At 37.0% G+C, this 15105-nt stretch overlaps 1 protein-coding gene across 4 annotated transcripts in view; it reads left to right on the top strand.

Annotated features, from left to right (window-relative positions):
* MON2 (MON2 homolog, regulator of endosome-to-Golgi trafficking) overlaps positions 1 to 15105 on the top strand; it is a 76269-nt gene that overhangs the window by 52676 nt on the left and 8488 nt on the right. The window contains exons 27-31 of one of the 4 annotated variants that reach the window (XM_054199304.1): positions 3847 to 3990; positions 4536 to 4553; positions 4819 to 4947; positions 6168 to 6358; positions 14971 to 15031. In XM_054199304.1, coding sequence (XP_054055279.1) covers positions 3847 to 3990; positions 4536 to 4553; positions 4819 to 4947; positions 6168 to 6358; positions 14971 to 15031 — 543 coding nt within the window. Of the gene's footprint in view, positions 1 to 1397; positions 3826 to 3846; positions 3991 to 4535; positions 4554 to 4818; positions 4948 to 6167; positions 6359 to 10933; positions 12892 to 14970; positions 15032 to 15105 lie in introns of those variants that run through there. The other 3 variants (XM_054199315.1, XM_054199307.1, XM_054199324.1) reach the window with 3 other exon arrangements.

Below are 15105 nucleotides of genomic sequence, written 5' to 3'. Positions count from 1 at the left end.
GTTTTCTTTTTGCTTAGTGTGGATTGACTTATCCCATGCTTACTTAAACCTTACAGGCAAGGCAAAATCATTATCTTGCAGCCATTCCTTTAGTTTTTGGGTTTAACAAATACTCATGAATATATTTTGAGAACAGAGGTATAAGATTAGAAGTTGGTATTAAGTCTCAGTTTTGTATGTGGGGATATAAATAACGTGAAGTTTTAACACCAGTCAGATCCACTAAATTTTCATCCTTTTCTAATCAAGCTTGACCCCTTTTGTACCCTTCCCTTTCCAGCAGCTCAGCTCTGCCCAAGTCCTGTTTTTGCTACTTAATGACTTCATATTATGTCAGATTTTTCTGTTTCTTTGCTGGTCTCCTTATCCCAGATGTTCTTGGTTCCCAAAGGCTGCAGACATTAGCGCTTTGCAAAGAAGGGGTTACCAGAGTTTTTAACATGAGGAAAACCGGAACATTTTTTAATACGCTTATTCTTGTCAAGATGTTAAACTGTTTTAGCTGAAGTTTTCTAAACAATAACAGAAGCAATAACTCCCTATGAGAAACAGAGACATCTCCCTGTCCCCTCTCCCAGTCGAAATGGTTAGCACGTCAGTTACAAGCCTTTCCAAAACCAGACTTACACAGGAAGGTACCTCAATTTATACAGTACCTCCCACCCCATCCGTAGTTATATTACTAACAGTACAGCACTGAAATCACTAAAAAAAATAAGTTAAAGTATATTTGGACATCAGTAAGTTCTGTGGAGTCACATGATTGCTCCCCTTGGCTCTGTAGCACGGTACAATTCACATGACAAGGCAGCCAGCCAGTGCTGATGTGGAGCAAAGGCCATCCGACAGATGGTTTTGCTGGAGGCCACAGTATCTTCTTCCTCGGTTGAAATGAATTCATACTCTTGGGAGTACACACAGAAGCTAATGGAACAGTTAAAGATGAGTGTGTAAATATTTGCCACCTCCTTTGAAGAAACAAAACGTTTCTTGCATGTTTGCATATGGGATCAGATTAAGTTTTGTTCTTTGCTCATACAGGAAGATTTGGGTCAGTTGTGATTTTCTAGGAAGTTCTGGAACAACTACGCAGTTGGAATAGCATGAAAAAAACCTGACATTTTTAAGACTGAGCCCCTGACTGGTTTAATAAAGAGATTTTATGATGTGATTGCCCTAGCAAAGGACATTGCAACTCAGGAACGTAGGACTGGAAGGGATCTTTGGTTCTCCTTTCAGTTTGTTTTGTTCTTCGTTTTCTTTTTATTTCTCATTTGAACATGTTTACTAGTCTTTCATTGCTGTACTTGCCTGCTTCATCACTGTAGCTCAGCTAAAGGTTGTACTGAAGCCCAAATTTTCTGATTATTCTCAGTCCCTCCCTACATTCACTCTAGGTCAACTCATCAGACAGAGGACCACGGATACATACTTGGGGATCAGATACATTTGAATTCTGCCCTCTGCAGGCAGTATGGATGCAAACCTCATGAACTATGAGTGTGGTAAACTCAAGGCTGTATTTACATATACCAATGGTAGAGACTTGCTATGGAGAGCTGTAAAAAAGGCCCAGTAGTCCATGACGGTAACTGCACTGGGAATTGTTAGATAAGTCTAAGCTATTAAAAAATTTGAAGGTTAGTACCAGAATGCTTTAAAGCAGAAATTTCTGAAACTAAAGTACTGCCTCAATTTTTACAACAAATGATGATCTGCAGAGTACTTGATTTTAGGGTTTGTTTGTGGTTTTGTGTTTTGTTGTTGCCTGACCATTACTTCTTGATTTATACATGTCTCTTAAGTATGTAAATATTTGCACTTAATGCAGTAAATAGTACTCTGTTTTATAAGCAGTTCTTGAAGATACTTTTAACGTCCTTTGTCACACACTTTGCTAGGCTATTTTTGAGTTTTTCAGGTGCTTAGATAAAAGTTACGTGGTGTCAGTCAGAAGCATAAACCTAATTGAAAAGCAATTCTAGTTAGATGAATTTTCAAAACGAAGTGACCTAATTCTCCTTTTTTTTTAAATATTATATAGATAATTTTTAGAGTTGAAAATATCCCAGTAGACCAGATAGGAAATGCTTCTATTTGTAAAATAAAAATTTTACAAGAGTTTCATAAAATATTAAGAAGAAGCTACTCTATGCATAAACTTCAAATAGGAAGTAGTTACTGCTTTTGCTCAGCAGTACAGAAAAAGTAGCATCTGAAATTATTTGCTCCCGATTGTGAAATGAATAATAATAGTAATAATCATCATCATCTAACAATGTGGAATGAACAGCAAACGTATTTTGAAGTTTTGCTATTATAGATGTTAAGATAGTCTTCTGTGGGTAAAGTAAGTTGTATCAGTGCAAGTAAGTTGCATCTATACAAAAATCATCCAGGGGTTTGTGGATGCTGTCTTTTCCTTTCTAATACATTTACTGGTATATAAAATCATTTTTATACCTTTCCTAATAGGTATGTAGTCTTGCATTAACCTGTTAAAATTTAGTGCAGTGACTTCAGTGCAGCAGTGTGTTAGTTGAAATTGTTTTACAGCATGTTGAATGCTTTTATATCAGCAATTTAACCTTTTAGCCTTCTGCCACACAGGTGAGTATCTAGCATCAAAGCATCTTTTTCAGAGTTCAGTACAGTTTTGAACTCAAGCACCAGCAAAGCAGTGTGGCTTTTAGAAGGAGTGCTGCACTGTATTCCTAATGCTGATTAAGCTTTTTGAGCATTAGACATGTGTTTTGAATTGCAGGAGGCTGAGGAAAAGGGAAAGACCATTGATGATTGATGGAGTGCTCTGCTGCGGGTTGTAGATCAGCTGAAGGTGCAGCTAGGTCTTAGGGTGGTCTAGTGATGACAGTGCCTGTAGCCCCTGTTGGCTTGCTCCCTCCCGTGGCTGGGGACTCAAGATACTTCCTAGCCCATCGACTGCCACAGCTCGTGACACAGCCCCAGCATGGAGGCTGCACTCGAAGAGCTTCGGAGCTGTTGGCACCTTGAGTGAGTTCAGCCACAACTTGTCATGGATCATCTGTGGTTAATGAAAAGGGGGCTTGATTCCTCCCCAGAGGAAAAATGACAGTACAAATTCTTTTTGTGGAGCAATAAATAGACTCTTTATTCAAGCTTTGCGAGCAGAGACTTTGGGAGGAAAAGCCAGACATTTAAAATGACAGAAAATAATTGGAGTAACTTCACAGAATTATTGTATCTGGCTTTGAAAATAAATGCCCTAAGTTTGCCTTGGGATTTATATTGGAGCAGGAAATCATTAGCCTATGACAACATGATATTTCATTGACATCTTCTAAGTATACCCTTCCTGAAATGTTTCCCATTTTAAAGCAAGATTGTGAGTTTCAGCGATACCAAAATCATATCATATTCTTATTTTATTTATGTTCCTTTCTGTAAGATACAATTTTAACTACTTATGAAAACCATGTATGAATTACTTCTGAGATTTAAATGTTCCTTGAAGTAGAACTTAAAGAAGATGTGGCTGAGATCAACAGACCTATGTAAGACTTAAATTTTGCTGTCATGTCAAAGCAGAGTTTGTAAAGAAAAGATATCTTTTATTGGATGAGATGAGATAGCTGTGTTTACTAAACTATATATGCCCAGGTATCTTGCCACTTAATTTACTTTAATAAAATAACAAAACTTACTTTCCTTAAACCGTTCAAACTATACACCGTCTTTTATACAGCATGACTCTTGCATAGTCTTATATGGGCTTTTCTCTTTAGGAGGTCCGTGTACTGATGCAGATATTTGAATGTGAAAGCTCAAGATATATATATTTTTTTATTTTATTTTATTTTGGTATAGGCTATATGTGTGGGCTCAGAAAGTATGCAGATAATGTATCCTGCAATCTTCGACCAGCTGTTGGCCTTTGTAGAATTTTCCTGCAAGCCTCCACAGTATGGACAGCTGGAAACAAAGCACATTGCAAATGCAAAGTATAATCAGGTAATTAACTAGAAATCTCACTTGTTTCACTTGGCTGGTGAACCCAGTTCAGCTTCAGATATAGGTTGTTTAGCAAGATGCATTTATTCCATCTGTAAAAACTTCACTGTGCATGTTGTGTAGTAAGTTAATTTATTCGCATTTTTTTACATGCTTTTGTTATCTTTGTTTGCTGCCTTTGAATTCTACTTTGCTTTTATACATTGTATTCCTCCGTGTAGGAAAGGTCTTGCCTGGACACCAGACATAGTGAATGTGTCTGAATTTGTCCAGTGAATTAATCTAAAATAACTTGTCCTACACATCATACTACCAAATCTAATAGGAAGACACAATAATTTTGAATGGAGAAAATTCCCTCAAGCTGCAAATTTTTGAATTGCACGTGCTGTAGAGAAGTGGGACATGTTCAGTAATTTTTATCTGTGTACTCTGCTGTTCACTACGCATGAGCGTCTGATTCAGTGTAATCGAAGAGGTAACTATTATATATGTATTAATTCTTCTTATTCTATTTGTCCTGCAACACAATGGAATCACACTAGATACAACTATTTGCACCGGTGAGTTAAATTTCCTTAAAGATTGTCCTAATGTAGTTGTCTTGCCTAGAATGCAACATTTCTCCTACTTAAATGTACTTTACTTCAAAGTAGAGTACATTTTCTTAGTCAGACTATGTTGTATTTGCAGTTTTATTGCTTGGACCATATTCTTAGCAAACCTTGCATGCATTAAACTGAGAGTTCAATGCAAAACATACATTTTTGTTCCTTAATTAAGACATCTTCACGTATAGTTCAGTAATTTACTCATTTCTTTTCCTAGGCGGAATGGGTAGCGTTGAATTATGTACCATTTGCCGAGAGATCATTAGAAGTTGTTGTGGACTTATACCAAAAGACAGCTTGCCATAAAGCTGTGGTAACGGAGAAGGTTCTTCAGAACATCATTAAGGTAAGTTTGTCCTGCAGATGCTCTGAATGTAATTAACTTCTGTTGAAAATCATGAGTTTTATTTTGAGCTAGTGTTAATAAACACTTTCTGGGAAGCTTAAAGCTTTAGTAAACAAATTGATATTTTATGAAGATGAGCAGCAGGTAGTAATTTCTTTAGAAGCTGCAAGGCTATTGATTACGCCATATGCATTGTTCTTTAGCTGGATAAATGTCAGCATCAGTATGTCAGTGTTGAGATAAAAATTAACAAATTTGTTAGGCCACAAAATATTAATCTTTGAAAGTACTGTGCACCTGAATCTGGTAAGCAGGTCTCTTAGTAAATATCGCATGGAAGGCTGAAGACTGATATTCTGTAGACTGGCATATATACTCTGGGGACCTCTGCTCTAGCTATTACTTTTGATTTGCTTTTAATGACTTTGCGTGTCATTGATGTAACTATGAAATGTTAAAAGGTGCACAAATGTGCTTTAAGGTGAAATTGCCAAACTCTTAACTTCTTTTTGACCTTGTTTCCATTTTAGCAAATAATTTTGATAAATAATAGAAATAGTAGTAAATGTCTGGAAAAAAATGTATGCAACCTACGTTGGTTTGTAATGACTTGGCTCACATCAGCTTGTTCCTGTATAGAAATTTAGAAACCTGGATGCGTTTAAAATAGTTATGTGGTATTATTTGGAATATGTTATGAATTAAGTATTTGTATTTCAAAGTTAATGCAGTTCAGCAGTTCAACTGTTGCATGTTAAGAAAAGTTTAAATTTTGTGAGGCTTTTTTTCTTCACTGTGGAAGCACTTGGGATAGCTTTCTAGGAACAGAACTAAACTCTCCAGGATACACTCATGATAACAAACTGCTTGCAATCTGTTAGATGTTAGGCAAGCCCGTTTGTCAGGCTTCACAGAAATGGTGTATGGCAATACAGAAAAAGAAAATTAGTATGTAGTTTCATAGTTTAATCGATAATGGATCAACTCTGACTTCTAACCTTGTACTTGGCAAGACCTATGCGTTAGCCAGCTGGTATGTGGTAAATCATCTTTATAATTATATTTTTAAAAGAGCACCTCATATACCAGCAGAAAAGGTAGGGATGTGTAATGTGTACTATCACCTATGACAGTGTCTGCTAAGATATTCTTCAAAAACCTGTCCTATTCTTAGATTGGTCTGAGCAACTCTAAATTTTGTTTTAACTTTCATTTTGCAGACACTAAGAATACCTCTTAGTCTGAAATATTCCTGTCCTTCTGAAAGCACATGGAAGCTAGCTGTTTCCTCTCTTCTCAAAGTTCTCTCTATCGGACTACCTGTTGCAAGGCAGCATGCATCTTCTGGAAAATTCGACAGTATGTGGCCAGAGCTAGCAAATACTTTTGAAGATTTCTTATTCACCAAAAGGTAAACACAGTTTCCTCTTTTCTTTTTTTTTAAACTGGAAATGTTTTTAAACTGGAAAATATCTGTAATTTCTTCAGTAAATGTGTGAGTAGAATTCAGTAAAAATAGCCTTATCTTTAGCGATATTTGATATCTGAAAATTATTTTAATGAATGAAGGAAAAAAGGTAGTCAGTCTGTCTACTTCAAAAAAAAGTATACTTTTAGAAAGCAGTAGAAAAAACTTCATTTAAAAGGTGAAATGTCAGAGCAGAAAAGAGCTTGACTGACCTCTGAATACAATGCATAGCCTCCCTGACCAGGCCAAGGAATTCTGTATGGGCTCCCAGCGATGTTTACTATAGATTTGATCAAGAGTTACTGATGAGTACTCAATTTGTTCCTTTTTTCACTTTGAACAGAATTGCAATAATATTTTTTTAGTGAAGGTGAACAACATTTAACTGTATGTATTTCTCTTGAGTTTCATCTTGAAGTATTACATTTAATATGAATTTTGGAAAATTGTTTCTTATATTGCTGTTCACTTGAAGCCCATAGTTATCTTGCATTTGTTTCTACCCAAGATAAATGACTGCATCTTAATAATTACCCATGCTTTATTTATAATACTTTGTGAAAAGTGTAGCTAAATAGTCAGATTTATAGCTAGAGAGACAGGCTGATGTGTAAGTACATGCATAACCTCTCAAGAATGGAACACTGTAGATGTGGGCAGGTTGAGAAAATCCAGAATTGGAGAATAATAGTGAATAGAGACTTAGACAATCTGATCTATTAGTTTGTTCAACCAAAAGAACGTATCATTAGGAAGACATGATAAATCTTCAGAATATGCTAAAAGATTGCTCCAGAGAAGAATTTTTATTGTCCCTTGAGAATGCGTAAAAAATGGATTTCAGTACAGCAAAGATTATTTAGGTTAGACATTAAGGAAACCTTTTACAGTAAGGAAGTTTAGGTATTGTAGAAGATTGCTTAGGGAGCGGTATGGTGTTTCCATCCTCTGTGAACTTCTGTGGGTAAGCATCTTTTAGGAGTAGTTTAAGTGTATCTAATAGTGTCTCAGATTAAAGGACAGTGTGGAATATGAACAATTTAATTCCCTGATTTTCTGTCTCTATGCTGATTTCAGTAGCAAATTAATCAACTTTTTAGTAAAAACAGTTGGGTTCTTCTGTATCTAACACAAATATGCTGTGTATTTGTGTGTGTGTAGTTTTCAAACACACAAAAATCAGCAACGAAACACAGCTGCATTTACTAAAGATGAATAAATAGCAGCTTGCCCAAAACAGACAAAAAATAAATACCAATGAAACTCAATTTTAGGGACACATCCGTTAGTGAAAATGTTTGTAATAATGAATAGTTTTGGAATTTCATCAATAGGGTTACATGAATGAAAAAATCTTTCTTTTGTTTTTGCATTTACTTCAAAAAATATTATTAAATAGGAGAACATTAAAATAATAAAAGTCATCAAGACTACATAAAAGACACGTTAATCATCCAAGTTTTTGTTTTGATGCTTCAGTGTTTCTTTAATTTAAAATAATCTTTGCAGTATCTTGCTTGGTTTTTGTTTTGAGCTGTGGTTAGTAGTCCTGCTTCCATTCTGAGATGGGCAGTCCAGGTCAGTTAACACTCTATAATCAGTACCATTGTTGGGTTTACAAAATTAAAATGAAGGTTTCTCAGGTTATTGTAGAAGAATGTATATTCACTTAGAAGTTAGTTTGGGTAATACATACTACTATTTGTTGTAAATGACCTAAATATCTGCAAAACAGATGAAACAAATCCATTTTGCATGTTTTTAGCTGACCCACACTGGCACTGCTACGGTTTTGGTGTATTAATCATTCATAAATCCAGGGTAGTAAGATTATCACATATCTTCGATGTAATTCAAGATAATCCACTACCATCTGCATGACCTTTTTGGCCAAATATGTTGTCTGTTCTTCTTAATTTACAGTGAGTGATTTATACATTTTTGAAAGTTGTTCCAACCACAGAAATTCCATCTTAACATGTTGCTTGCTAGAAACAGTCACTGTTGGCATTAATTCTAATAGCTTTTGCCAGCTGTCATACATGGGTGAATATCCACTGGAGGTAAAGGAAAAACAGTACTTTTGTGAATATTTATGATGCCCCTAAGTCTTAAGATGCGCTTAAGTCTTGTTTTGCCTCTTAAAAGACTAGAGTGTATTCTATAATTTTACATACAAAATGTGTTTTAGGGATCAGCATTTTCATCAGAATTAAAGATGTTCTCAGAGAAGTTATATGAAAACTTTTCTGTTCTCTCATTTAGAAGCTTTAAGGTTCAAAAGAATTTAAAATATTAAAAATAGGCTGGTGGTTTATAGACCCATATGGCTACAGCAAGATTATTTGGCCTGTTATAATTAATAATGGCCATTATCGTTATTCTTTCCTGGCTCATTAGGAGTAGGTGATTTTTTGCTTATACAGTTGTACGTTGTGTGGCTACTGACCGTCTGGTTTGGGGTTGTGGGGGATAGCAGTTTATCTTCGCAAGTGCGTGGTTCTTCTGCTTACAGTTAGAGCCCTACCCCTTCGTAGCTTTAGGACAGAGAGCCTTTCTGTTCCCTCTGGTTCCCAGAGGCCTGTCCCACAAGGCCTGAGCCTTGTGGTCCTAAAAAAAAGTTAAAGCTAAGAAGGGAGTACGTCTGCCTGATGCCAGTAGTCAGGACAATTAGTAATAGCAGTCATTTCTTCTTTTCTTCATCCTTTTCCTCCTCCTTCTCCCCACAATGCACCTGAAGTGTGCCTCTCTCACTGTGATGCAAGGAGGGCTCTAGAGATAGCTGTGGAAGTTCCCCACGGTGAGGTAATTCTCTTCTCGTGTCCTTTGGTTAAGTCCTTCTGCACTTCTGTGCAAGATGCTGTGAAACCAGCCTTGGCAAATAAGGCAACCTGTCCCTTTTGCGTTAACGTTTTCTGAATTGTGTCTTTTAGTGGATTGTAATTGCAGTATAGTCAGTCTCTTATATTTGTAGTTCTTCTATTTCTAAGTAAATCGAATTCAGAATTTTCAAATTTACTGTGTTCTTCCATTTTTCTTTTCTCTTTGTTATAGTTCTAGTAGAAAATACATGTTAATCATAGTGGTGTCTTATTCCAGAGTAATTTGGGAGAATTTATTCACTGTTTTGAAAGTAACAGCTAAAATTTATCGCAGACTTGAGGTGCATGTCAACCTCCAGATTACAGGGGAAGGCAATGGAAACGTGCTTTTATTTCCAGCTGTCCATGTTGGTCCTTTATTTTTGACCAGCTAGGTGGTATAAAAACTGTTTTTCAGTGTGTTCCCTGATTTATTTATATTAACAACGAGTTGTGTCTTCTAAAACTCCTGGTAGTACTTGGATATTTGTCCATATCACCAAAATCAATTGATCAAGCCACAGATGAGAAGATGAGAGCACCCTTTGCTCTTAGTTAGATTTAGTGACTTGTAAACTTGACTTGGTGTTAGTGACCCTGCTGGCCATAACTGTGGCTTACTGCGGCTGTGAGTCAGTCATCCCTGGTGGCTTTCCAATGTGCAAATATGCCATGCAGGACAGGGGGCTTATTAAGTCAGGTGCAGAAGCATACAAGTCTGGCTGCGCTGCTGAAGAACAGCATGGATTTGAAAAGGCACTGGAGCGCAAAGAATTTGGAAAATGCAATTCAGAGATACCCCGAGAGGCTATTGGTGAGACAGAGTAACAGCATTACTGCATTATCTGGATTTTTACCATTATCCAACGTGTCACCCCTTGTGACAGGAATACAGTTAGATCTATTCAGTTAGACTTGAATGAGGTTAAAACTGAAAATTGACTTTCTTATGCCAGCATTCTGTAATTTTTCCTAAGCGCTCTGCTTCAAGGAAACAGAAATGTTTTATCACAAAGAAATTTACTTTTCTTCCTTCACTCCTGATACCTTTTCATACTGCACAATTTTTGCTATTTAATGTTCTACATGTTCCATGCTATTATCTGTCCAGGCTTCATGCAAAGCTAGGTAAATATCTTCCTTTTGTATCTGCTCTTCAAACCTTTATTCTTCAAAGCTGACTTAGCACTGCTGGGATGGTTCTAAATATGAAACATCTGCATCTCTGTAAAACTCGATAATGTCTTAATTGCAGTCAGTCGTCCTAGTAACACTGCATAACAGATTTGGCTAGTTTTTCCCATTAGCTTTGTTCATTAAAATACTGTCTCATTTTCATATGCACATTCTCCAAGTCTCTACCTGGCCGAGAATAGAGTGGAAGGATAAAACTCTTTCTATTCCACTGATGGTCTGAATTTTTAATCAACGTTTTAAACTTTTTTCTAGTCTAACTCATAATTCTTCTAATCACTGTGGTCCTAGAAGTTGCATGTGTAGGTAGCCTAATATTGCTTCCAGCAGTGAAACTGAGTTGGCGTTGGTTAGGCAAGAGGTCACTGTGGTTAGAAGAACCCTTAAATTAACAGCTCTGTGAATCTCTGTGTTTAAAATAGCAAACCTCCCCTGCATGGTCTTGCCTCTGTCTTTTGGACAGGAACAGGATTTCAAGCCAGCTGTGGGGCTGAATGAGAGGATCGTTGATGTTTCAAAAGTACAAAGCGCAGCAGAAATGGTCTCTGCAGCTTTGTACATCAAGAAATTTGAAATATAGCCAAAAAACCCAGGTAAATGAAAAAAGAAAATGTTACTGTCATAGAGAATTAACAGCTTCCAAGCAATAAGTTTCAGCTGTTATTCTTTTTTTTTTTTTTTAAAAAAGCAAGCTACAGCTGAGGAGGCTCAATAATCTTGATTTTTATTATAAATCAAAATGACATTTAAGAATTAATACATTTCATGTAACTTAATTTACACAAAATTGTCTTCTAGTAAGAGGCTGGTCTGTTTATTATTTCATATAGTTCTTCTTTCCCAGAGGCTTTCATGGAAACATGTCAAGCCATTATACAAAATAAAATTCAACAAATGTGTGTGTATATATAATTTCCTAGAGCAGAAGCCTGCGCTCACACGAGGGAATTAAATCAATACTCTCCCAAAAAGATGCTTCAGAGCAGAGTGCCGCTGTGTGCAGCGGGACTCTGGGTAGCTGTTTGCTCTTTGTTGTTACGCTCTAAAGCCCTCCCTGGATGGGGGGCAGTGACTGGGGGCTTGGTACCCAGGAAAGCCTGCACAGAGCAACAGTCGACATCACCCCACCTCTGGTCTTCCCTGGATCTCGACCCTTCCACTACACTTCAGCTGTATTGCATGAGAGCAGCAAAGTTTTTGGCTCCTGGATAGATGTGTCATATAGACACCTTACAAAAATCTATTTACCTGGGAGTAATTTGCTACATGAACAAGTATGTAGCATAACGTGTAGCCTATCTGGCAGATTAGATGTAGATGACTGGACAGAAAGGTCTTAACACCTCCTTAAAGTAAAGCTCAGTTCAGAAAGTCAGTCATTCATTAATTAGGAAGCGTCAGAATGAAAGCATCCTGTGTATTTCAACATGGCCTGCATTTGTATGCATCATAATACTATTACAATTACTATTTAAAGGTACTTTATGTGTTACAAAAGGTACCGACTGAACAGCTACTTAATATTTCATTTTATTCTTTGTTTTCAACATGTAACTCCAAACTTGCTGACTGCCTAACACACAATCCAATAACAAATACAGTACTTCGTGTTTTCATCTTTGCTTTTTTTCTAGTCATACGTGTAACACTTGAGTGTTTCACAGACAGTGGTGAAATTATCCACGTGAAGTCCCTTTGAGGAAGGGAGATCTATTTATTTTTCAAGCAGGAACATTGGTACATTCTGTCATAATTGTCAAAAATGAAAATTAGCTGTAGGAAAAAAATGAAAATTAGCAGACTGAACTTCAGGTGTGTCATGCTAAGCACCCAGAAGATGGGGGGAAAAAAGCCTATCTTGGAAAAATCTTATTTGACTTGGTCAGCATCATATAGGAGCACTGGGAGGGGGGTGGGGGGAAGAACCCAAACCTGTTAGCTAAAATAACTGGATTTGAGTGAGAATTAGAAGCCTCCAGAGTTCTTAAAGCTTTCGTTAAACTTGCCAGTGGGATGGAGAAGACAGGCCCAGAGGAGTGCCCTTATGAGGACAAGGCTGGCACAGGTCCACAACCGTGTGTTTGGCAGCTGCCTTGCCGGCGTGCACGTGCTTAGCTCACCCACCATGTCTGGTGTTTCCTGGGGAGGGACAGGGGGTGGAGGAAGAGCCCCCCCCACTCCTGGGGGCTGGGGAGGGACCTTGGAAATAGGCCAGAGGATGCTGGTCTGCTCATCACTGCAATACTGCACCGATTCCTCTGCTCACGGAACAGCTTGGGTCTTTGTTCAGTCCAGAGCTCTCTTTTTCCTTGCGTCTGCCTCTTCTGCCATAAATTAGGCAGGGAATGTTGTGGCAGATTGACCCTATCATTTTCCTTCCTTCTCAGTAGTGACCATCCTGTGTGCTTAATCAGATGGTTTCTCTGGAGGAAAAAAAAATAAAAAAATCATCATCTAATTTAAGATGCATTGTAACATGCAAGCATACACAATAGCAGCAAGTTGAAGTAGAACAGGCAATCTTAATTCCAGTATTTCTAACTGTTCCTTTCAAGCGGTCATATTTCCATACTGTTCCTCAGCTTGAAGATGTTACATAGTTATTTTAAAAAGACAAAAAGTAAGATTATAGGAAAAGGAGAGAATTCAATATATGAAATTATATTGACCTTACGTAGAGCCTTGTCTCTCATTTTTGTTGTTAATGCTACCAGTTACTCCATTAGCTCTAGTAACATACCACCTTCAGTGCAAATTAGGTGCTATGGAGAAACTGAACCCACAATCCATCAGGTTTTGCAACCATCTTTAAACTCCAAAGAGACATAAGTATGAGGATTCCGACTTCTGCTCTATGTCAGGAAAACGAGAACGGCGTAACTAGGTCAGAACAGACATATATCTAGACCTGTGTGCTGTTTCTGTTGCATTTATTATTAAAGAAGAGTGCAAGGTTGGCCACATAGTGGTATTTTCATGACATTTTCAGCCTCCCAGTTTACGTAGCTCAGAAAATTCTTGTACCACAAGTTGTCACTGGCTCATAATGGGTTTTTCTTCTAACAGTTTTGCTAACTGTATGTTGAATCTGCATAGATTTTAGCAGGCAATCCTATGATTATGGGATTATAAGCAAGATATTTCAGAGTTTATCTATTGTGTGAAATACCTTCTTTGGTGTTTGTTTTTTTTTATCTCCACTAACCCCCCCTCCTCCCAAGTGCAGTAGAAGAAGATCTGTAAAGCAAAAGAGTTCATGGTGAGGACCCAACACCCGCAGAGAGCTCACTTGAGCTGTTTTATTTCAGAGTTGCTCTAGTCTGGCTTCCTGTCATGCAAGCATCTACAAGAGCTTGGGGTACTTTTTTTGGTTTAGTTTCATTGAAAATTAATCCAGTTCTATGCACTATAATGCCCCGGTTTATAAACAGGGATGTCTAAAAGTTTAACTTGAAAAGTCCATGTCTGATCCAAACTAAAACACTGATGCAGGCACATCAGCTGAAGTAGCTGATTGCTGTGTCTACGTTGGAGGCCTTTACTATTTCTGTCCTGCTGAGGAACTTGGCCCAATAACTCAACAGAACCATAATCCAGCAAAGGAAAGGAATTTGAATTCACGGAATGGGTAGTCCAGAAAGTACAAGGAAGGACTCAAAAAATGAGATAAAACTTCACCAGAGAAAACTGCATGACTAATGGTTGGCATAAAATTTCCTATCAAATGATACAAGATTTCCAAATTTCCAAGGTATTCTACCTTAGAATTCTACCTAAGGTATTTCTACCTACCTAAGGTAAGGTAGGACCGTGTAAAATATTGGCTAATTTTCATGGTTGAATCACTTTTGGACATTTCATCTGTAAATAAATGTTTATATTCAGTGGAAGACCTGCAGAAAGTTTTGAATTTCTTCAAAATTATTGTTTGTAAAATAGGTTTATCTCTTCATAAAATTCATTAAGAATAAGAATAAATACATCTTTTAAGTTATCAAGGAAAAAGACAAAGTAATGTCCCATTAATGAAAAGTGTGTTTCATGGACGTGGAAGAAAATGTAAAATTAAAATCAAGTTTTTTATAGAGGTACTGCCGAAAATGAAAGGTCTCTTGCAAAGTGAGAGAAAAAGTAAAATGTAATAAACTCTGATCCCCTGATGATACCTTCACAGACTCAGCTAAACAGATACTGTGACTTTTGCACATGTAAGACAAGAGAGATTACTTTGAGATGCGTATGAAAAATGGTGTTGGTGAGGCAAGTCCTTAATCAGGTCCATCAGTTGTAACTCTTCAATTTTAGTGTTCTACTACTTTATTCCTTTGAATCATTTTCATCATGATTATTCATAAGATTTTATTCTAAAATGTTAATCAGTACCATATAATAGTACCAACTTGATGCATGTAATAAGTTTAAATGTCATGTATTTTCCCATACCTGTCTCCTTACACATGTTGTGCATTTCAAAGTGTAACATAGTGTATTTATTTTCAGTACACCACCTGATAATCTCTCAATTCAAGAATTTCAGAAGAATGAGAGTATTGATGTTGAGGTAAGGAGACTATAACGAATACACTGCTGAACATAACGAGATAGCGACATTCACAGATTGCATTTGGTCTGAAA

This window comes from Rissa tridactyla, chromosome 1 (genome assembly GCF_028500815.1).
Source record: "Rissa tridactyla isolate bRisTri1 chromosome 1, bRisTri1.patW.cur.20221130, whole genome shotgun sequence".
NCBI lineage: Eukaryota > Metazoa > Chordata > Aves > Charadriiformes > Laridae > Rissa > Rissa tridactyla.
This window is presented reverse-complemented; position numbering and strand designations above follow the sequence as displayed.